Source organism: Labrus bergylta, chromosome 11, assembly GCF_963930695.1.
Source record: "Labrus bergylta chromosome 11, fLabBer1.1, whole genome shotgun sequence".
NCBI classification, from domain to species: domain Eukaryota; kingdom Metazoa; phylum Chordata; class Actinopteri; order Labriformes; family Labridae; genus Labrus; species Labrus bergylta.
The window spans coordinates 21,639,734-21,664,885 of record NC_089205.1 but is presented as its reverse complement, the minus strand read 5'-3'; the positions used below and the strand labels follow the sequence as shown (position 1 = coordinate 21,664,885).

Sequence of the window (25,152 nt, the reverse complement as noted above, 5' to 3'; positions counted from 1 at the left end):
CCCTGGTCTTTTTTTTTCACCCAGAAGCAAAAGAATACCAAAGAAAGCAAGAAAGAAGCCAGTGCTTCTGTGAATTTGTATTGGTATTGATCAGAATTGTGCATTTTTAATTGAAAAATTAAAGGATTTTTGCTTGGTATCAGTTTAAGAGCCAGATCAGTTCAGATGAGAATTCAGGGCCTTTCATATTTCTTCCCTGGCTTTTGTGTTTAGTTTTGTTTACGTTGACTGGGTATTACAGAAATCATGTAATACATTTACATGCATTACTTTTTTAGTGGCATTAGTACAAATCATGAATGATTGCAGCCTGCAAAGTGAGGGTACAATGGGAACATTATAAAGATTATTTTTCAAAAACTCAAGTGTGGCCCATAAGGTGTCATAACTGTTTTTATTAAGTAGAAAAACACAAAAGAGTCAGGCACCCACCAAATCCTGTTATTTTTAAGACACATGCGATAAATCAATCAATATAAACATGCAGTTTAAACAGAAAGTATAGTGTGGGAAATAAAATATTCCTTAATTCTAATAGTACAATTAGAGTTTACAGAAGAATGTTCAGTACTGATAAATGTCAAAATAGACTCTGTTTCCAAAACAGTGTAACACATTACAGAAAACACATTCACATGAAAAGTCTGAGACAACAAAGGATAACCGAAATGATAATGTAGAAGTATTTTCAAGGCACAGTTGAACCTTTGGGTGACTGTTAGCATTATAGCATATCTGTAGCCCTGATACAAATCATGTTTGTAATAGTGCAAAGGCTTGTGCAAACACTTGCCACCTCTAACTTGAGTGTGAGAATAAATACATTTAAGCCCAAAGTTTTTAAGGTCAGCTTATTATTTCAAAACACCAAATGTATTAGCTTGTAGCTGTCAAGCTTATGTAGAAATGAAAATAAATATTCTTTCATGACAGAAAATAAATCAGCTACAGGTATTTTGCAAAAACAACAGCTTTTCCCTGTAGTTTATGTCCATTTGTTGGAAATGAATCGAAGCATATACTTAAAAGAGTACAGATCATTAAATCCCCATTCACATTATAAGACACTTATAGGAGCATTTACACTTTTCGCAACAAGAATTATTATTACAAATATTGCAGTAAATAATTCCAGTAATACTGCTCGACTTCTACATTTTGGAAAGTTTGCTTACTTGAAGTCTTGGCTGTTTTTCTAAATTATGTTTTGGTCATTTCATTGCAAATTTGTTTGGTAAAATGACACAAGATAGAATCAATTGGTAAATTTCCATATTAAGGCACAATAACTTATACCCAATGCACTGACAGTAACTGCAATGTGTTCTGACTCACAATATATTTTTGTTTCTCACATTCAATAAAGATTCTCTTTAGCTCGTGATACATCCAGTAATGTCATGTTTTTAGTTTATTGAATGGTGTTAGGTTATAGCTACATTTTATCTTCTTCCCTTTTGGGCAATGTTTTCAGCTCCCTCATCATCTTGGTTTCCACTGTTCCCCCGAACAATGTTTGTAAAGGTAATTCAACTGTGACTCGTTCTGAGACCTTAAACCAAATCTCTTGACTGTAATACTGAGCTCTACTCAGTCATCCAAATCATCATCATCAGTGCTGTACTTTCATAATTCTAAATAACATATGTTTCAATAACTACGAATAATGTCCTAAAAGGCTGACCCATAGCTATGGAGTTGTGAAACGGCACTATTAAAGGAAGCGTCAATAGGTAATGTATTGAGCTGTTTAACTACAAACTGCTTAGTAAGGTAGTGTATGTACTTCAGTAATTTTAGTAAAAAGATACTTGAAAGCTTTTCAAGTAAACCGCCTGACACTGACAATGTCTGTTAAAAGAGGTTAACCAGAGGTGGTTTAAGGACGATAACATTTGGAAATAATAAAATGGAGGGACTGGTGAAGAGAGTCATGGGTGAAATCAGTGAAGACATTAACTTGATCAAAAAAGCAGGTTTTCCCAAGGATCAGTTTTGGGGAGTTGCAGTGATCAGGTGCTCTCAGGACGCGAGTCGAGGGCAGATGTATCACAGTGGCATTTCTTCCAAAGATTTTGAACACACTGCTGAACACGATGCTGTGCAGAGACACACTGTCCACAATCCCGATAAGCACTAAACAGGAACATAAATATATTACATTTATTATTAATTACATTTATAACAGTATCTGTTTCCCAGTTCGCATGAAAGTGATATCTTACTTTCTTTGCAGAGATCTTCTTCATTCAGGTTGCTCATCGATACAAGTCTGGGTTCTGAAAAAGGAACATTATATACATCTTTTTAGATCCAGATAGTGACAAAAACACCAAGTTAAAATGTCAACTATCAAGCCTAACTCTCAAGGCAATTAGTCAAAGTGGTGTCCAAGAAAAGCAAAACTGACTTTTAATCGACCTGCCATGACGCTGTCCTGGTTTGTGGACTGGGCTCAGCTTCCCTGCACAACATGACCACAATGACGTGTTGTAGTAGAGGTGACCACAGCAACTGAATCCCGTCTTGGCAGGGTAGAGCACCTCCTTGTGTTCATTTGAGCAGCAAATGTCCTGGATATAAAGTACAATGGTTAGAATAATAGACAGAGCAGGGTCAGTGTTAGGATTGTGCTTCTGTGGTATCTCTGCAGTCCCAGTGAATGTATTTACAGTGAAAACAAGTGCAGCAATATGTAGAGTGTAGCCCTGGAGAAAATGAAAATAACGAAACAAAGGAGCTCTACACAATCTGGACCCCTGCCCCTTCCTCTCCTATATACTGTAGCCTAAATCTCATGTGAGTATTAGCTGAATTGCAAACAACACAAGCACCTGAAATGGGGCTAAACATATCATATTGCATTACATGTAAGTAAACTCTTAAACTGCCATTAAAAGAACATTTTTAATCTCAGCAACCTAAACACCCCTACACTTCCACCATACTTGGCGCCTTCCACTTGGCACACCTCCTTGTAAGCCAATGGCAGGCATTATTTCTGTTTAACAGTTCCTGATTGTGGAAGTGGAGTGTATACAAGGCTGTGGAGCAACAAGTGAGTAACAATCACATATCTGAAAAAAGAATTCAATGTTTTTATGTAACAAAAATACAATTTTTAAAGTTCTTTGACATGCAGTTATACTTACGGTTTGTCAAAGATCAGTCACACTGATTAGTTGTTGCTAGTCATGATAATCTAACATTAACACGGGCCTCTTAGCCGGCTTGATGTTTACTTCAAAGTGGCTGTGTAACATTAGTGCGTGCAAGTGTGTACCTTACTCTAGAGCAGGGGATCTTAACTGGTATAGACCAAGGACCCACTACCAAATCCTTCATGAAAATTGGACCTGAATTTGGAATATATTTCAAATTCAGATTTATGTAATTAAAAATGGTGCAGTTTGGACCTTAGACACGTGACAGAACAAAGAAACTGAACAAATCAAAACATTTTGAAGAGCACTTCATAGACTTTTTGACACTGTTTCTTTTTTCCAGGCACACATTCCAAATCCAAATCCAGTTTGGAACCACTGCCCTGGAGGGTACGGCGTAGCCCTGTGACACGCTGAATGCGTTTAGGTTACAAACATAATGATGACAGTAACTACGGATGTTATCAGAAAACCTACCGATGATTTCTGCAAGCTGGATCCGCAGCATTGTGCTTCATGTGCCGAAATTTCAGATGACAGGTGGTACAGTGTCCCTGCGCAGCACTTCTTCTGTTTGTTCTTAATGTTGTAGGCTTGAACCCCACAGCAGCGCTTGTTTTCTTCTTTGGAATGTCTGTGTGGATACAGGTTTAGCAGTGAGTGTCACATCAGGGGAGTGAGATGAAGAAATTATTATAATTGTATTGTGATCATTTAAAGATAGATGGTCTAAAAAGGGGGCTATGGATGCGAGATTGACATCACTTCTGCAACACAGTGTCTAAAATGATATGTTCAGCCACTGTACTGTTGTATCACAGTAGTGATCATTACAAAAAGGGGGGGGGAAGACTTGAAGCATAAAAATCTGAGTAAAATGCATGTTATGCTGTTAGTGTTAGAAGGTGTACTGATTAAAATAAAATATCTATTTAAATAGAAAATCATGTATCAGACAGAAATGACTAAAAACACTGCTGAAAAGCACCAGTGAACCAAACTGACTCAGAACAGCGTGGAAATATTATCAATCAAAACACATGTAGATTAGCAAGTTAGATTTTTCTCTCCAGGCAGATTTTGAAAAAAAAACCCAACAAACTCAGTCAATACAGTGCTGACTGTAAATCTAAAACTGTGACCTAAAACTAAAAAGCTGAAAATCAACCGGGTGTATTAATAACTTATGTGAATTAATCACGGCTATTGACTACTTTCACATTTTAAAGACATTTCATTGTTAGGAAAGAGTATTTATCTGAACTCCAAAAGAAAGAACAAAATGTATTATGACTTAAATATTAGGCCCCGTTCAAATATGGTAAACCTTTGTGTGAGGAGAAGTCATAACATACACGTGAAAAACATACAGTCAGCCAGAAAAATACAAAAATTAAGAGAAAGCAGCTGACCCAGCCGTACAGACATTCCCTGACTCAGTAGCTGGGTGCATTTTAAGGTTAAAAGGAAACAGTGGTCTGGAAAGATACTGGAATTCCTGCCCGTCTCAGACACTGTGATTTTTTCCCCCAGCCCCTCCTTGTCTGAGATTCTCTATTCCCTCATGCACAGACTCTTTTCTTGGCATTTTAAACACATTGCAAGCCACAGCACACAGAGCCCGACAAATACAACAACAAAGCTGATTCAACAATGAGGGTTACAATTTCACTGAATGTCATCAGTATTTTTTTATGGATAAACATCAACAGAGATGCACGCATAATCACCTGTGTCCATTGCAGCAGATTTCTCTATGAGGATTGTAGAGTTCTGTCCCACAGCTGTGTTGTCCTGGTGAGCCATGAAACTTATTACAACATATAGTCCCTTTAGATTGGAGGTAAGGAACACTGATGTCTGAACACTCCTCTCCATCCTTTCTGTCTGTTTCCAGATCAAAACAAAGGACTTTGTGCTGTGCCAAGCTGTTCTGCATCGCTCCGCAGCCCTGGAAGAGAGAGAGATTTTTTTTTTTAATAAAAAAGGGTGCGGAAGAGCAGAAACAAGGGGGCACGGTCGGTCATAACCACACTCAAATGCAAAAAAAAAATAATGAAACATCGCAAATCCTAATAACTACAAAGAAAGTTGTGCAAAGAAAATCTTACCAGGGTGATTTTATAGCATCCTAATCCAAATGCTGTTAACGTTCATGGCACTAACGTTAGCAGGGCTTTAGTCCGATAGACACAAAACATTCTCACTTGCTCTATAAAAGGAGCTGGGAGGAGCTCTGAGCTCTTTGTCAACTTCACTGTACTGAGGCAGCAGTTGTTGTTGTTTTTTCCTTCACAGTAATAACATATAACGTCGTAATGATGACAGCGTGTATTTAAACTGTTAACATCATTCACTCATCTGAGCACATAAGATAGAAAAAGGGTCAGTGGTACATTACCTGATCCAAAGACTTCCACTCAGATATACAGCCAGCACAGCAGACATGTGAACATGTGGGGTCAATATTACCCTGACCTAGACAGAGGATAGTTGATACAAGATGGATCAATTCAAGCAGAACAGAAAAAAACAGCGGAGTTTAAACATGTGCAGAGGGTGTGGGCATGAAGAAAATGATTCAGAGGGTTAGACCAAGACAAACCAATTTGATAAACAGGGCTGACATTTAATAAGTGCTGAAAAACTGGTTTTCTGGCTCCTTTGATAAACACCCACATCCTATCTTCCCAGAGTAGAAAGGCTGTAGAACTGTGTGTGAACAGTGTTTCAATATCCACATCTGAACAAAACAAAGACATGAGCTGATCTGCAGTCCTGGGAAAAAGCAGCTTTACGAGGCACCGGGTGTGTGTATTGCGCCTGTCTGCTGGGACAAGTCGCCACAGGGAAGGGCTAAGGCTCTCTTGTTGTTGGATCTCACCATGCGTTCCCTGTTTCCATGACCTGCAGGATGGAATCTTAATCTCAATTTCAAATGGTTCGTGTCCAACTGAACAACTCCCTGAGATCTGGCAAATACAAAAAGCGAAAATAAGAATTCATGACTCTACATGCTGTTTTTGAAATTCTTCTGGAGTCAGTCATTGGACAGGAAAGTCGTCAGACAGTGTTATATTTTGTGTTCCTGTGTAATGGAGTTAATGATTCCACTTGCCATCACTTGGCATAGAATGTCTTTATTTGACTATTTCTATTGTTTAAATACCGTTTATAATTAATTCTAATGAGTATCCACTGGGACTCTGTGTAACATAAGCGCCCTCTGCTTGTGCCCCTGCAGACTTGAGCAGTGCAACCCGTGTATCTTTGCCAGTCTGCACTATGCTGTCCCCGTGGTAAGTTTGTGTATATGAGCTCCGCTAAAATACTATAAAATATGTTCGTTTTTCTTGATAAAAGTAATATTTTTCTATTTCACATGTTTGAGAGAAGCTCCGAAATTATTGTAAAACTTTTCTGTGACCATATTACTATGTTTTTGAGTCATTTAGGCTCATCACATGTGTTTTGCTAGCTAAAATGTAACTTCTGATCTCCGTGGTGTAGCTTGCTTAACAGGTTGCTCAATTATTTGTTCTTATATTTTAGCAATGTTGCGAGCTTATTACTACAAGAGTGGCTGTGAGAGACCGCATGTGCTTCTGTTGTTATCAGATTAAACGGCGTGCTGGTGCCAAAAGTAAAAGTGTTTGAATGATTCATCACACAACGCAAGAGAGAGTACACAACCGCTACACCTTGATACTTCCAAAGTGAAAGTTCAGCTAAAATGTTAACACCAAAGAACAGAGGCAAGTCTCTACTTTTGTTTTCTGATCCATGTTTTCAGAGGTCTTTTCCTTCTGCAGTGTGCAAGTTAGCTGCTGCCCACTCTGATTGCTTTGAGAGAGTAAATCATTTTTGTGCCTGATGTCTTCACAACAAAACAACTGTATTGTTCATAGTTCATCAGCCTACACTTACATTAACCTGACCTCTAACAGCTGTGTGAAATACAACTCCAGCTGGAAGGAAAATATGTTTAAGTAACGTGAAAATTCACAACATTAGTATTTTCTTTCTTTTACCCGTGACCTCAATCCTTCCCTAACTTACACCATACTCACATTCATACCTTAATCTAACCAAGTCTTAACAATTGCAGTGGCAATAAATGAGTTGTAAAACTGTTAAATGTAACAATGTAGTTTGGATTTCTTTAAATGGAAAAGTTTTCTATGGAACAGATGATGCCCTGAAGATAAGGGTGTCAGCTCAGAAAGTCTGTTTTTTTTTTCCTAATCTGTCACGTCTCAATAACAACCACTTCAAAACATCAAACGCTTGGGCGAATTTTTGGAAGAAGCTTTCCTTGAGGATCTTGGCCAAAAATAACTGATGCTGATTCGCTAGCTCATTGTGGCTTGACACATTCCTTGAAAGTAACACCCAAAAAAAACTTCCACAGGTACAGAGTTCAGTATGTAGAGAAACAGTCCTGTGCTGTAACAAATAAAGATTTCTCTCTCTTTACTCACAGACTTAATGTTCTTATGTTCTCCAAATATGTTCAAGGAAATATTGTAGTCTCTCCTTGTAGTTAGTAAATGTTAGCGTGTTCATAAGTTGCATTGAATGGTGGCTTTTTTTATTTTTAGGACACACCAACTCTGCAGCAACAGCTCTTTGCCAGTCATGCTGTTTGATCATCATTCTCTGTCAGTCTTGTTGTATCGGCCAGTTTTTCTGTGGATCATTGTGCTGAAAGGTTTGTGGTGAGGTTGGACTCGGTAAGTTGGTGTTCCCCTACATTTGCTACACATACTTAGTTGACTTTGTTAGAAACACTAGGTAAGTGTGGTATGTGCCACCTACAGTATGTGGTTTTATCTTTCAATATTTTTTAGTCAGGTTTGTGTTTGGATTACTTTTACATGAGGTTAGAGACTAGTTAAGTCCGGTTTTGTTTTGTTGAGTTGATTTATTTGGCACAACCACTTTGTCCAATCCTCACCCCCACCTTGTTCATTAAATTCAGTTTTTTTTGTATAAGATAAACATTCTCTTACTCTTTGGCTTTGTCAGTTTCTTTGGTTGTCTGTTACCAGGGACTTCAAATGACATGCACAAAAGGAGCCACAGGTCGGATTGGATCCCCGGCCGCCTGCTTGGAGGACTACAGCCTCCATACATGGGGCACGCTCACTAACCATTGCGCCACCAGTGCCCCAAATGGTGGCTTTTTATTAGGGTACAGACTGATAGGGTGCCGGTGGCCTAGTGGTTAGTTTGAGTGCCCCTTGTATAGAGGCTACAGTCCTCAAGCAGCCCAGGTTCAAATACAACCTGTGGCTCCTTTACCATATTTAATTTTCAACTCTCTATTTCCCTGATTTCCAAAGCGATCCACTGTCCTGTCTCTTCCATAAAAGCATAAATACCTTCCCTCCCCCAACATTATATGATAAAGGTTTGAAACTTCAGTTAGATATTACACAACAGTTCATATTGTTTGACTTCCCTTCAAGCAGAATGTCTTCTTAGAGGACCTGAACTGGCATGTTTATTCCTTTGTTTATCATGTCAGACTTTCATCCCTCAAGGGTTCCTGGATGCATCTATGATGAGCTAATGTCTGCTGCTGAATATATGACGTACAAGGAAATGTCAGCTCTGTCTGCTTGGTTCCTGTTGTCTTATCTGTGCTGCACTCAAACACAATCTAGTCGGTAGGCTCCTCTTTATGCCAGATAACAGATAACACTGCATAAGCAGCACTCAAATAAACAAAACCACCTGTCATACCTGAAGGCTGCGTCTTGTCTCTCTCACAGCAGAGACACAACTGCTGTCATTGATCTCTCACTCTGGCTCCCTCCTGATTGAGGTTCATTCCTTTCACCTGCTCTCACCTGCACACCAGCTCTCCATTTCCTCATCAACTCAGCAGTATATATACCCCGGCTCTCCATGCACTCATTGCCAGATTGTTGTATCAACTACTGCGGTAGACGACGTCTCGGGCTAATTAGGATTTTGAAAGATCTTTGAAATTAATCTTTTGTGCTTGTTTTAGTTTTTGAGTCCCATCCTGTTTTTTCCTTTGCTTCAGGATCACCATTCACCCACCTGCCTTCCTGCTCAGCCATCTACCTCAACCTGATCTCTGGACTCAAAACTGCTCAGCCACACTCACACCCCAACTCTAGTCTGGTCAGCCTTCATCCCCTTCACTCTGCTAACCTCCAGAGTCTTCAACCTATCTTCATCTCCATTTGCCACAATAAACCTCATTACCAATCAACCCCGCTGTTTATGTGTCCTGCATCTGGGTCCTAAATTCCCTGGTCGTAACAACTGCTCTTAAGTTATAAAACAGAAATAGGAAGCTTTACAGTCAATTATGATCTACGAGGACCTTTAATGATCAACCTGTTGATGTCATAAACCGGGCTGCACTGAGTAGATGAACTTAAAAATGTGTACATCAAAAAAAACACTACGATACTGAGAAGCAGTCAGAACTAAAACAAAATATTTCATAGATTCACAGGAAGCTGTGTAAAGCAGTTAAAGGGATTATTCATACGCACTCGACAATTCCTCAGAGCATGTGGAATTAATAGGTTGTATCTTCAAAGCGTTATCCACCAAACAGCAGCGCTGAGTCATTTTGTCGTACTGGCCCTTCTGTCCACAACACTCGTGGTTACTGGACATTCTCTTCAGGATCTTCTTTTCATTAAGACCACAACACAACTGGTTGTCTTCATCATATGTCTCTGGGGAAAGAATCAGGATTATTCAGTATCACTTTAACCTCATCCAATATCACAACTGGCCTGATATAGTCAGTGTGTGTTTAGTTTTACTTCTGTTCAATACTTCTTAGTTTTTTCCCCGTCTAATTCAAAGGATTGTGTTCTTTTCTTCTGCTCTACTCACCATTACCGCAGCATTTGGAAGCTGGTGTTGGTTTGGCTACTAGAGATGATTCACAGCACAGTTCGTTGCGTTCGTCATATGTCTTCTGTCCACAGAGAGCTGACACTGTTTCATTTGGAAAGATGGCAAAGATGGTTGGTACACAGGCATACATATACTATTAAGTCAAGATACAGGCATTACACACCTCCCTGATGTTACAATACCATTTAAAATATGTTTAAGGGAATGGGAAATGTGTAAAGGTCCCTGTGCAGGGTGCTATCTTTTAGTTTCAGACGAAAAATAAACATTCATGCCAGATACATAAACAAATCTCATGTTGTGACGTAAAAATATAAATGAAGAAGTGATCACAATGCCATCTAAAGACCAACCAACCCAAATGAAGTCTGACATGACAACGCAGGACCTTTAGCACCCATAGATGTACAATATGCATGAAAATTCCACCCTGGTACGTGTAAAAAGCAGAGGCCAGCAAGCAGAGGTCAGGAGCTGCAACAAGACATTCAACCAATCAAAAGGGGAGCACCTGTCCACTGACACCTTAAGAAGCTTTGCCAGCTCGACAGTCTTAGCAAAGCTCTGTTTGTTTTCAGCTTGCCACTGTGCCTCTCGTTGTCTTTCCTATTTATTTGTAAAATCATGTATGTTCTGAGGTCCTTGTTCTATTGTGTGGACTGAGACAGCTGTGGAATCATCCTTCTATAGAGGCTACAGTCCTCAAGCAGGCAGCCCGGGTTCAAATACAACCTGTGGCTCCTTTACCATATTTCATTTTCCACTCTCTATTTCCTCGATTTCTAAAGCTATCCATCGTCCTGTCTCTTTCATAAAAGCATAAATACCCTCCTTCCCCCAACATTAAAGAACCCATATTATGCCCTTTTTAGGGATCGTATATTTAATCTATATACATACTTTCGTACGTTCACAATAGCGAAAGTCCGAAAAAAAAGTGTCTGTTTTCATGTACTGCTCCTCCTTGCTCCCTCTACACTCTGAGTCTGTCAGCTGCACTCTGTTGAGCCCACATTGTCAGACCTCACGTGGGCCAAGTCTGCTCTGATTGGTCTGCCGATCCGCTCTGTCGTTATTGGTCAGTTGCTCAGCACGCGTCTCGGAAATTTCAACATGAAATGCAGGGCTTGCCACAACGAGCCAATGGGCTAAGATCAGTGATCTCACACTGACAAAGACGTCGGACTGACAAATTTTTATCGAGGGGGGCTAGAACCGAGCGTTACATGCAGCTAATGCTACAGCTAACAGGAGGAGGTAGGAGAAGCCGAGTTTCCGCGGACTTTGAATTTTTGCACATAGATGTGCCTAAACATGCACAGGACACTTGGAAAACACACTAAAGGGCATATAAAACCAGAAAAAGCATAATATGGGACCTTTAAATGATAAAGGTTTGAAACTTCAGTTAGATATTACACAACAGTTCATATTGTTTGACTTCCCTTCAAGCAGAATGTCTTCTTAGAGGACCTGAACTGGCATGTTTATTCCTTTGTTTATCATGTCACCCTTTCATCCCTCATGGGTTCCTGGATGCAGCTATGATGAGCTAATGTCTGCAGCTGAAAATACGACGTACAAGGTATACGACTTGCATACAGTATTCTCTGGAGAACAAAAGAAGTTCACACTCAGCTCTGTCTGCTTGGTTCCTGTTGTCTTATCTGTGCTGCACTCAAACACAATCTAGTCGGTAGGCTCCTCTTTATGCCAGATAACAGATAACACTGCATAAGCAGCACTCAAATAAACAAAACCACCTGTCATACCTGAAGGCTGCGTCTTGTCTCTCTCACAGCAGAGACACAACTGCTGTCATTGATCTCTCACTCTGGCTCCCTCCTGATTGAGGTTCATTCCTTTCACCTGCTCTCACCTGCACACCAGCTCTCCATCTCCTCATCAACTCAGCAGTATATATACCCCGGCTCTCCATGCACTCATTGCCAGATTGTTGTATCAACTACTGCGGTAGACGACGTCTCGGGCTAATTAGGATTTTGAAAGATCTTTGAAATTAATCTTTTGTGCTTGTTTTAGTTTTTGAGTCCCATCCTGTTTTTTCCTTTGCTTCAGGATCACCATTCACCCACCTGCCTTCCTGCTCAGCCATCTACCTCAACCTGATCTCTGGACTCAAAACTGCTCAGCCACACTCACACCCCAACTCTAGTCTGGTCAGCCTTCATCCCCTTCACTCTGCTAACCTCCAGAGTCTTCAACCTATCTTCATCTCCATTTGCCACAATAAACCTCATTACCAATCAACCCCGCTGTTTATGTGTCCTGCATCTGGGTCCTAAATTCCCTGGTCGTAACAACTGCTCTTAAGTTATAAAACAGAAATAGGAAGCTTTACAGTCAATTATGATCTACGAGGACCTTTAATGATCAACCTGTTGATGTCATAAACCGGGCTGCACTGAGTAGATGAACTTAAAAATGTGTACATCAAAAAAAACACTACGATACTGAGAAGCAGTCAGAACTAAAACAAAATATTTCATAGATTCACAGGAAGCTGTGTAAAGCAGTTAAAGGGATTATTCATACGCACTCGACAATTCCTCAGAGCATGTGGAATTAATAGGTTGTATCTTCAAAGCGTTATCCACCAAACAGCAGCGCTGAGTCATTTTGTCGTACTGGCCCTTCTGTCCACAACACTCGTGGTTACTGGACATTCTCTTCAGGATCTTCTTTTCATTAAGACCACAACACAACTGGTTGTCTTCATCATATGTCTCTGGGGAAAGAATCAGGATTATTCAGTATCACTTCAACCTCATCCAATATCACAACTGGCCTGATGTAGTCAGTGTGTGTTTAGTTTTACTTCTGTTCAATACTTCTTAGTTTTTTCCCCGTCTAATTCAAAGGATGTTTTCTTTTCTCCTGCTCTACTCACCATTACCGCAGCATTTGGAAGCTGGTGTTGGTTTGGCTACTAGAGATGATTCACAGCACAGTTCGTTGCGTTCGTCATATGTCTTCTGTCCACAGAGAGCTGACACTGTTTCATTTGGAAAGATGGCAAAGATGGTTGGTACACAGGCATACATATACTATTAAGTCAAGATACAGGCATTACACACCTCCCTGATGTTACAATACCATTTAAAATATGTTTAAGGGAATGGGAAATGTGTAAAGGTCCCTGTGCAGGGTGCTATCTTTTAGTTTCAGACGAAAAATAAACATTCATGCCAGATACGTAAACAAATCTTATGTTGTGACTTAAAAATATAAATGAAGAACTGATCACAATGCCATCTAAAGACCAACCAACCCAAATGAAGTCTGACATGACAACGCAGGACCTTTAGCACCCATAGATGTACAATATGCATGAAAATTCCACCCTGGTACATGTAAAAAGCAGAGGCCAGCTCTAGGCATCAGTGAAATAGTCAATCGAGTAAGGCATCCCGCTCTAGGGGGCCCAAACACTTTGAATGTAGCCCTATGTTACAGCTCCAGCCGCACCCCGTCTCCTGTGTTTGGCGTGCGCGTTGGCCTGATTTCATTCACCTGTGCTGCTGCTGCTGGTGAACCCTGATAGGTAAGGAGCTGCAACAAGACATTCAACCAATCAAAAGGGGAGCACCTGTCCACTGACACCTTAAGAAGCTTTGCCAGCTCGACAGTCTTAGCAAAGCTCTGTTTGTTTTCAGCTTGCCTCTCGTTGTCTTTCCTATTTATTTGTAAAATCATGTATGTTCTGAGGCCCTCGTTCTATTGTGTGAACTGAGACAGCTTTTAGTTTTGTTAAGTAAACACACACACACACACACACACACACACACACATTTTACTGTGTTATTGAATTGGGCAGCACTCTTTGGCCATTTCAATTAGCCTCACCTTTTTGTTGCTGTGTCACAGTTTTACTTCTTTTTTAATAAATAATTTACCAAAACCATCTCCTTTTTATGATGCTTCCCTTTTCCCCTACTAGCCAGGTCGTAACCCCCTACACCCTACCGAAGAACACAGATTTTTTATCCCACTTTTGCCCTAAAAAGGGAAAAACAGCTGGGAATTCATTTAAAAAATATGAATTCAATACATTGCATAAAACTGCGTTTAAAAATTGTAAGGTGAGACTCACCTGACTCCTCTCTACAATTGCTGGAGTTAATGGAATGTATCACTAAAGAGCCATCCTTCAGGCAGCAGTGCTGAGTCACACGGTCAAACTGGTCATGTCCGCAGCACTGGTGGCGATCGGAAATTCTCAACAGGATCTTCTTATTATCACCGAGACCACAACACAGCTGTGTATCTTTATCAAAAGCATCTGTAGAGAAGATTGGAATGATTCTTTAAAACGTATCACTTTAACCTCAGACATACCTGCTGGCTACAAGTTATCTTTTACACCACCAGCTTTTGCACAGAACAAGAACAGAACATCACTTTTACAGTGTAAAGTGGTAATAATCTTTTGAGTCTTGAAATCATCAGAAAATCAAATCTGCATGTAGGAAACACCAGAACAGTTGTGAGTAATCATTTTCAGATGAAACAAACCAAGGTTTCAGGTTCTGTAGCTGAGCTTCACTGTTGCCTTCCTCTGGATGAAAAGTTGAATAGATCTAAACATGTCCATCTTGTATGTCTAATTATACTAATTGGTAAACTACTAATTTACATTTATCAGTCAATCACAACCGAGGATATTTAGTTGAGATGGTATAAATCACACAAGTTAATACTGAAATAGGATATATATATTCCTCTTCTGTATGATGAAAAGTGTGTTTTAAAAAGGCTTTAAACCCAACAATCATGTCCACTGTCTACTAACCTTCACCACAACACTGTGCGTTTGCTGTAGGCTTGTCTTTGACGGTTGACTGACAGCATATTTCATTGAGTGGGTTGTAGGCTTTCAGACTACAGCAACAGGACACACTCTGGCTCAGACCCTCTGTAACATTAGCTGCAAACACAGACATGACGTCAAGACCCACAAAGCACAGCAACACAGTTACAGCAGGAAGTGCTTTTGTCAGCATGTGGAAGTTCCCAGTTGATTGAAAAGACAAACAGTTTAGACGGCCTTATTTGTACCTCACCCGTCATAAAAATGACAGATTTTAAGGCAGATGAGCTATAAAATGACAGGCTATAATACAAAAGAGAGTTGGTGTTTTCTTTTCTGTTAGCCAGTATGTTCTTAACAGTCACTTGTTGATAATGTGAAATTTTTTTCATCAGAGTGTTATTTACAGATTTTTATTTCAATGGGAAAATGACTAAACCCCAAAATCAGTAAAACCATGGATCATAAATAAGACGAGAATACCTGTGACGATGATCTCAAACACAAGTCTGATTCAAGTTTCATATCTTTAACTGCTGAATTCTTTACAGTTATTGTTGGACATCGCCTTCATAGCCACTATGATTGAGTTAGATCCCTATATATAGCTTGCACTCTCCTGGGAAGGGTATCGGTTGTGTACTGTTGGTTGGAACTTGTGGTCTTCCAGCTAATAGAGCACATGTGATGTTCTGGAGACGACTGGCTTGCCAATATAATTGTTATATCTGCTAAATATGTGCAGCTGGCTTCCCCAAAACAATGCCAAAACTGTGGAATCACCCAATTGGCTAAGATTGTCAAATGTCAACAGATGTGGATCTCAGATACAACTATGCGCAATGAATAAGTGATGCAACAGCAGATCAACACTCAACCTCTTGTATTTATAATTGACGAGGGTACGACTTAGCAAGGAGGGAGTTTTTCTTCCTGATATCCTGTGACAGAACCATGCTGTTGCCATTTTTCAACCATCTCTCAGCTCAAACAACCTATTTGAACTTCTCAGCATGTTCTTTTGTAAGTTGCGTCACATGCTAGCAATGGGGGTCGCTAAAACACTTGAGTTAAGTTATTCATAGGAGTTTTTATGACTTTTGAAACATAGTGTATATCAATTGTATTGGCTTTGTTTGTTTTGTTAGTCACGAGTCATAAGGGTTTAAGCTATCCTAACAGTGTAACAATATTGTAACTACTTAAATGTACATGCTCCGTGATTAGAAAGCTGCCTCCTCATTTTTTTCTGTGTCTAGCATCCTCAACTGGTTGTAACACAAATGTGCTGCAGTTACCTTTTACTTCTTGTCTGAGTTCAGCTTTACAACAGGTGGCCTCTGCTGAGTTGAAGGACTGATTTCCACAACATGAAAGTCCTGCTCCTGGATGGAGGTTATTCTCACAGCACACAGCCTCACGGGTGTCATACTCTATTCCCTTACAGGTTTTTCTGCAATCAAGGAAAAAATAAACCAAGAGATATTCTCTTACAATCAATAGACACCACTTTAAATATAAAGAAAATTATTTTTTCTTACACAATTGTTTTGGTTCCCTGTCATGTCAATGCACATTTTACCATATCCTTTACAATGCTGCCCTCTTATGGAATTTAGGTAAAACAGTTTAAATAGTTGCACAGGTGTACATCTTCATGTTAAGTGCTATGGTCAGATATGATATATATCAGGCTTTATCGGCAAATAGCCCATCAGTGCTTCCTATATGCTTCGCTATCTGTCACCACAAACACTTTTGTACTGTTGCACAATGGCCCCAAACACTTTTCCTCACACACCCACAAAGAAGGGGAATGCCTACCTGTAACAGTTGCTTTTAAAGGCACATGAACCCTTGGCTGACTCTGTCAACAAAAACACAAGTTTAAAGTTGTAAGAGATGGGTAGGAAAATAAGGAGAAGTGGCTAAATATGTTCAAGCATTATGAAAACCACATTTAAATTAGGTGAAAGTGCAAAGGCAACCGGACTTGCTTTCTTACAAGTGAATAAGCCACTTGTATTGCAAAGTGGCAATCCAAGTGGGCTATTTATGGCAGATAGGCTAGTGCCAACTCTCTAAACATAAGTTCTGCTGCTACGATTTAAAGGGTATTTCCTAGTTTCATGACAGGTGTAGACAATCGAATCCACGCCCTTAAACAACGCTGCGTTACTCGTCCTTTTACCTTTAACTGTCATCATGACAGCAGGTCACAGCATTACGCAGACGCAAGCTCAAGCGCCATCTCTTTAGGTGGTGGAGAAAATGAAAGATATCTTGCATACCATCACATAGGGGGAATGCAAGAAGGAAATAACATTTTTTCATTTAAGTTCCAAAACCCATCTCTCAGAGTCTTACACTATTCTTTTAATATGATGACATAGCCTATAGGCTATACACCACACACACACACACACATACTCACACAGACTGAGGCTCCCAAAGCTACGATAGCATCACACCAAGGGTGAGTACAGTAATAAAAAAGGACCTCCAGGTAGACTCTGTAACATCAGCTGCAGAAATCATCACATGACCCTACACCATAAGCGGAGACAAACAGCCAAATGAATGAGCTCCACACTTACCGCACACAATTAAACCAAAGGTCAGCCACACTGTGGAACCAAATAACAGGACAAAATTTATTCAAGATCTGTCAGTTTCAGAAATTAAAACAAACTTGTGCGAAGAAGAATCCATATCCTACCCAAACCGAAATCCACTGACAGAGAGAACATGTTTGAGCCTGCTTGAAGCATCAGAGCGTTACAACTGCGGAGTTTGAGATGCGCAACTAAATATATAGAGATAATTATCCTACAATTTCAATTAGCCCCTCCTCCAGCGTGGTACCACCTAAAGAAGACACCCATAAACCTTATTTGTCAAACGTGCTCGATGCATGCACCGCCCAAAATGTGTACCAACAAAAATCGTTCACAGTAACACATTCAATTAGGTTAATAATTTAGTCCCACTTACCTTTAGTTTAGAAAAGTGTAGCCTACCTGTTTGTCATTAAGTAAACAACAAACTTCAGCAGCATTAACGTTAGATATCCTTCAGGCTACTCTCCCTTTAGTGTGAGAATGAGAGAATAAAAGAAAACGAAAGGGATTGGTCTGGCGAAAGATGAGCAGTAAAACCAGCTGATTTGCTTTTGTCCTACGTTTCATAGCATTTTCTATTCTGACATGTCATCTATTAAACATGCTGTTTTTTGAAAGTGAATCAATAGCCTGCAGTTGTTGAGTTATTAGCCTATGATGTTGACTAAAACTTAACTTTTCCTCAAACTGCTTTCGTTTCGACGAAGCTGGTGATTTGAAGAAATAACCTAACCTAATAACCAAATTCCAAAAAAAAAAAACCCTCATAGCCTCATTAGTTTGAGGGGCGTCGATATTAAAGTCGTATTGGGCTATATTAAGAATTTGGTAGATAAAAATACTCAAAACTTCTCGAGAAAAAAGTAAATGAAATACTTTCTCGTAGATGCGACTCCTTAATGTATCGGAGGAGTTATGTTAATGACCTGAAGATTCAACAATACGCACCTTGTAAAAAGCAGCCGTGATGGTCAAGTGAGCAGACGACCGAGACCAGAGCTCAGTTTGAACATCTAAAGTGGTGAGTCAAGTAAAGGCCTATAGCCTTGTAAAGCCTCATGTAGGGTTAGGGTTAGGATATCTGTGAGATCATTAATGTAGCAATTGTTTTAATCCAAAAATGAACAAAAAATGACACAAAAATAAAGAACATTAAAACGAACTAAACGGTGACTTGACCACATGACATCATCATAAACCGAGACAGAGGCAGTCTCTCAAGCTGCTCTTGGCCCACCCAATCAAAGGCTTGGAAAAAGCAGAGACAGTGGGCCTGTAAGGAAAATGAATTCTGATTGGGTAAGTAGACAATCTACAGCCAGCCCCCAGAATACATTTGCAATGCCTCATCTCTTTCCTTAATGGGCCCAAGGCAAAGCCGTGCGCTTTGCCAGCCTGTAGTCTCTCATCTTCAGCGCTCTGACGAGGAACATTAAGAGAAAAAAAACAACAAAATAACCTTTACTCTCGCTTTAACACATCAGCGATCTGGGATTAGAAATACAGAGACACGCATGAAAGGGCGCATTCGACACAACTTTTAATTAATTATTTATGGATAGAAAAGCAGGTAAAACATTAATAATGCCACACAACTAGTCACTGAGGCAGCGAGAAACAACAAGAGAGCTAAGAGTTCATCGCTTTGGATAAAAGCGTCTGCTAAGATAGATAGATAGATAGTTTATTGATCCCGAGGAAAATTCAAAAATTCAAAAGTTGCTCAGTGAATTGTAGAATTGTAGAATAGTATTTAAAGCCAAACAGACAATTTGCTGAGTGCCAGGGAGGGCATACTTTAGAGACGGCATTGATGAAGGGCTCAGAAAATCTGCAGGACTCAATGAATGATCTCCATTATTCGTTTTCGACTCTGATTCGATTCTGAAACGCAAATCGGACAACTATTTAATTACCCTTTTTTTTTTTTAAACTATTGCATTTTCTGACTCAAATTTTAGTTTTCGGGGAAAGGCTTTAAATTTCTTAATTTTTCCACACTTTTTTCGTTTGCTTGGAGAACATGCTCAAATCAAAGGATGCTATGCATAGCACACGAATAGCCGACTGATTAAGGCTTCTCAATGTTTTCTTTCAAAGGTATATGCTCCTAGCCTGTACATAACTGATGATGACAATGTGGCGATATTCCCGGGATCGGCTGGACATTTCAGCTGCTTGGACCTTAGACCTCACGGCCACTATGAGGTTCATGGGGATGATATTGCTCTACAAGTCGCCGAGCAGACTCCTCCATTGTCAGGCCAGAACCGTTTCCAGTTCCATGGTATAGCACAGCCCACTGCTGCTCTAGGATCACCTGCTCAGGCCATTGCTCCCACTACCCCGCGAGCAAGCATGAGTAACACCTTCCAAAGGTACCCCCAGTTCCATCACTTCAGAGTCCCTACCCTTGACTAGCAAGCAACATATTAAAAAGGGGGTTCGTTTGGGCCAAGGCTAGCTACATAAGAATACATCAACATCATTGTATTTGTTTTTGTGATCCTTTGTAACCAAGATAATTTTAAAACTTGAATCAGTTGTAATTGGATCAATTGTAATGTAGGCTATGTATTTGAGATGGAATGAATTGATTTGACTTGATGTAAACCACTCCCACAACAATCTTTCTAGGTCTGTTTTCATTGCTGAGCTCAGCCAGGGGAAACTGAAGCCTGCCCGTATGGTTGTACTCAGACTGTTTGAGTTTGAAGCCACAACCACAGGTATCCTTGCAAAAATACATGATGCCCTGCAGAGTGATGACCCTCTCATCCTGACTGATGCCCAGGGAATTGAGATTGTGGACTCCGAAGGGACAAGAGGTACTAATTGAAAAAATTAATAATTGCATAAAAATAAATGAAAATGCTTTGCTTGATAAACTACATGCCCCATCTACTTCAATACTATGCTCTCTTTATCTCTTAATTTTTTGGACCCACAAAGTATTCTGTTCAGCTGTAAATGTGTTTACATTATATCTGTTACATGATTTGTCTTCCTCTCTTGCTAGGATCCAAGTATTGGAAGCAAAATGCAAAAAAAGTTTCTTGCTGTCCCAGAGCAGATCTTCCATGAGTTCCAGCAAGGAACAAAGGGAAAGAAACTGAGGTAAACATTTGAGTTACTGCCTATCAATATTTGTCTTTATATTGTTTTAAATAACATCTCTCTTAAAAAAAAAAAAAAAACAAGAAACAGTTATATGAATATTGTATAATACATGTGTTTTTTGTTTTTGTTTTTAACCCTCCTTGTAGTAATAAAGATATGGACTCCACAGGTCTTCAGGGGGTCCATGATAAAATAGAAGAAGTGATCTTGGCTGCTCAAGGACTGAGGGAAGTCACCACAGTCATAAAAGACCTGTCAACACATGCCAGCAGCACCAGGGGCACCATGCTGGTTCTGACCAACACCATGATAACACACATGAAGGAAGCCTTTGGTTGTATTGTATGCAAAGGTCTGTAACATAATTTGTTGTTTGATCTATATTAAAATCTACCTTTTAAGCAGGATCTAGTTGAATGTTCAAGTGAATCAATCATTAATTTTTGCTTTTCCATGTTATAGTGAAACTGTCCCTTGCCAAGCTTTTACACATATGTAATATGTAGATTAAAGGAACAGTTCACCCAAAAATTAAAATTCTGTCATCATCTACTCACCCTCATGCCAGTTAAAACACAAGTAGCAAGTGGGTCTCCATTGACTTTCTATGCACTGTGTTGAAGTCAATGGAGACCCACTTGCTCTCCAGTAGTGCTGCAACCTCCTTGTGTGTTATATGGACAAACTACACCTGTGTTTTAACTGGCATGAGGGTGAGTAGATGATGACAGAATGTTCATTTTTGGGTGAACTGTTCCTTTAAGTAAAGACAAGATGATATATTGAACTCTAATATTGCATATGTATTGTCCTTTTTATTTTTTTCATCAAACAGGGCTAATGGAAGAGCCTGTGATTGCCATATGCTGCTAAAGGTTTGTTGGCCGCACAAACTGCGTTGACCAATGGATGCTGACACCCGACCAGTGCCTCAAATGCAGGGCACGAGTTCTCTGTCAATGTACACAGGCTGACCAGTCTTGACAGTGTCTGCGTAACGTTTATCAGATACAGCAATGCATCTTGAAAAGGTGCAAAGTTATAGTTTGTACAGTTGAGAAGGGGTCAGTTCCAAAGCAGGAGACTCTAGTCAGTGAAGAGCCAACATCCTGCTGGTACATGTCTGCTGCTTGGGAGGCATGGGGCAACAACTCCTCTCCCAGTTTTTTTGGACATCCTCCTGCTGCCGAACAATTGGGTGTTCCTTTGCCTGTGAAGCAAAGCATAGGTCACAAAATGTGATTATGGTTAAAATTCACTGTCAACTTTAAAATAAGAAGTTCACAAAAAAAGGATTGGATTGTGTGATACATGTTTTTTTTATTTAACTCACCTGGGATTCTGTGTGCATTCCATGCATGTACAACTCTTGTAATGGCAATTTTCCATTTTTTTCCTTTGCTCCAATTCTTGCCAATAATACACAGGTAGGGGTGAAGTCTTACGCAGATGCAAACAATAATTTTCCAGCCGTTATTAAAGTTGAGTTGAAGGTTTATTGAAGTGACTTGATGGAGATATGAGAACCAAAAAACATACCATTTCCAGTGAAGCGTAGCCAGTAGAATTAATGCATTGTAGTTTGTCTGAGTGCTGGTCTGAAACATGAATGCCGGTCTGGTGAGAACTGTCTGTGCTCCCCGTACCTGTGCCCTCCCTTTCCTGTCACCTGTGCTACTATATATACACGCCCCTGTGCATTCAGTGTCCCTATTGGAAAATAATATATTCAGATAAATCTAATTATAAAACATGCCAACGATAAACACAAAATGGCTCCTACAGCTCTTGTTATACCAATCTTGCAAAGCTCAGCAGTAAGGTTAGATGTACAGTATCTAGTCACGTTGTCATCCATGTTGAGGACTTCCTGATCCTGCAGCTGTATGAGGGCTTCCTTCACTGGGTAATTTACCCGGTTATTTATCTCTACCCACGTTCGCTCTACCGTATGATTCTGTAGACAAGAAAAGGGTAGATTTTTTTTTTAAACTAAAAGGTAGATAATATAAAAACAATACTCAATTAAAAGAATCCCCACTACATTTAGTCTGCAAAATCAACATGGTGAAAGGAAACAGGATTATATCAGATGTAAAAAGTTTACAGGCAGTATGAAGAGGTTTGATTAGGAGTCCAAGGAGCAGGACCATTGATGCGTATGGGTACCTACAAGCACCCCCACTCAAGGGTGCATCTGGTTAAAGTGATATTTCGGTTTGCACAAAGTTGTGTCCTATCGGGTGATATGCTATAGATATTCAACTCACCACAGTGTTTTTTGCCAGATCTCCTTGTAGCCCCCCCCCCCCCCCCCCCCTCCCACATTGTGTACATTAAGGAGACCGTTACCTCACCTTTGTTGACTGAGTTTGGCAATATGGTTGCCTTTGCAAGTTGTGTCTGTGATTAGACAGCATCTCCTGCATGTAGAGGGACAAGTAAAAATTCCCGGCCATGGTCCACCCTGACCTGGTCCCACATCCATGAACTGCTGATCTGTAAAATAGTGAAACATGACTCAATCAAATGTTGACTAGACCAACAATATTGCAATCTACTAGTGCACCGTTTTTGTGACTTATTGAAAAGAAGGGTGGCTATATTGGTCACAGATTTTTTTTTTTTACTGTCAGAAATGTTTATTTGGAAATTTTTAGTTGTTTGTTTATTATTCTCACTTTAACAGAAGAATGTAAACAGGTGAGATGGGAACATTTTCATTTTTCATTCAGTTGCATAATAGTTCTACACACTTATAGTTGCCTAATAATTGTGCACACAGATTCTAAGAAACCCAAAGCCTTACTTTTACTTTCAGGTTTGAGGTTTATTAACATTTTGGATTGACCGAAAGCACTGTATTTTTCAGGTTTCATTTTATTATTTAACAACTACAGTGCTTTTGGTCAATCCAAAATGTACCCCCTGATGTACCTCAGAGTATTCCTTGGGGTACACGGACCCCCATTTGAGAAATAATGGGTCAGTATGCCTATCACAAATAAAAAAGACAAAAAAACCCTGTTAGAATCCATATAACGTATAATAGTTTGTTATATGGGTTCGACCGTTTTTCTAAAAAGTCACTAACAGTTTTAAAAAATGTCAAAAAAATTGAAAAAAGTCACAAAGTAACAAAAGAACTTGCAGAAAAGTGAAGTTGTGAGAAAAGTTAGTCTTTATATTACATACAAAGTAAAAAAAAAAGTACATATGTATAAAGACTAACTAATAGGGACAATGAGTTGTTCTCAAAATCTTCCCCACCCGGCGTTCACCAGCAACCACTCCCATTGCAGACAGGTACCCGGTCATCATCTTTCGACCATATGTTGACCCTGTCTGATGAATCAACATAAGTAAGCTGTAACATGTAGGCCTAGTCTTCATGGATTTATATTTCATAAAATATACGTAGTCTAGAAATAAATCAACAGAGGTGGGTAGAGGAGCCAAAAATTGTACTCAAGTAAGAGTATTGTTACTTCAGCATAATATGACTCAAGTAGAAGTAAAAAGTAGTCATCCAAATAATATTTGAGTTAGAGTAAAAAAGTACTTGGGGGGAAAAAACTACTGAAGTACTGAGCAACTGTTGAGTAACATCTGATTAATTTGTGAAGACATGCATTTAATCAGAAAAAAATACAAAATACTAATCTTCAGGTAAATTTGAGTACTTCCAATCAATAAAATAATAGAATAAATAAAAATGAAAAATAAATTGAATATTTACAAAATAACAAATTACAGCACAAGAAACACACATTTCCAAATGTGAGGTGGTAGAGCCTATAGCGGAAGTCCCTCTGTCCGACAAAATAAAACATTACATTGATGCGTAGGGGGGATAATAATAATAATAATAATAATAATAATAATAATAATAATAATAATAATAGTAATAATAATAGTAATGCGTAGAATAGTGAATGGGTAAAGAAAAAAGTAACTAGCTCAGTTTAGCCTAATGGAGTGTAGTAAGAGTACATTCTTCTTCACAAATCTATTCAAGTAAAAGTAAAAAGTATGGAGATGACGTAAAACTATCTTAGAAGTACAATTCATCCAAAAACTTAATCAGGTAAATGTAACTTGTTACTACCCACCCCTGTAACTCAAAGAAATCCAAAATAACTTAGGCCTACCTGATTTATTGCTCTGCTGATAGCAACCTCTAATTGTGTGTCGGATACGTGTCCCCTCCTGGAAATGTTGTGATGTGCACAAAATCTCCTGACACTCATTTCAGAACATCCTTACTGCACACCTAATTGTAATAAATTTGTGGAAATATCCGCGTGTGAGAGATTTTGAGCAATCATTTCTCTAATTAAATTTCCACAGGTCTCGAGTGACACCATCTCGTCCAGTCTTCACACTCCTGCACACAATACTGCTTCCGGTTCTCCTTATAATACCGGTAATAATACAGATATCCCCGCATTTTTGCATTTTGGATCAACATAGATTGGATTCTTCGTGTTTATCTGGGAATATA

At 39.4% G+C, this 25,152-nt stretch overlaps 1 protein-coding gene across 1 annotated transcript; it reads right to left on the bottom strand.

Moving 5' to 3' along the window:
* Positions 1-375: 375 nt before the first annotated feature.
* Positions 376-17,529, bottom strand: LOC109985783 (galaxin-like). Its single transcript, XM_020636186.3, has 15 exons — positions 17,505-17,529; positions 16,732-16,774; positions 16,206-16,360; positions 14,890-15,024; positions 14,191-14,379; positions 12,988-13,092; positions 12,637-12,825; positions 10,053-10,157; positions 9,701-9,889; positions 5,566-5,642; positions 4,895-5,115; positions 3,642-3,798; positions 2,411-2,573; positions 2,226-2,279; positions 376-2,136 (listed from the first exon to the last, which is right to left on the bottom strand). The coding sequence occupies exons 7-15, from the start codon at positions 12,761-12,763 to the stop codon at positions 1,880-1,882; spliced, it is 1,350 nt and encodes a 449-aa protein (XP_020491842.3). The 5' UTR covers positions 12,764-12,825; positions 12,988-13,092; positions 14,191-14,379; positions 14,890-15,024; positions 16,206-16,360; positions 16,732-16,774; positions 17,505-17,529; the 3' UTR covers positions 376-1,879.
* Between the last annotated feature and the right edge of the window lie 7,623 nt (positions 17,530-25,152).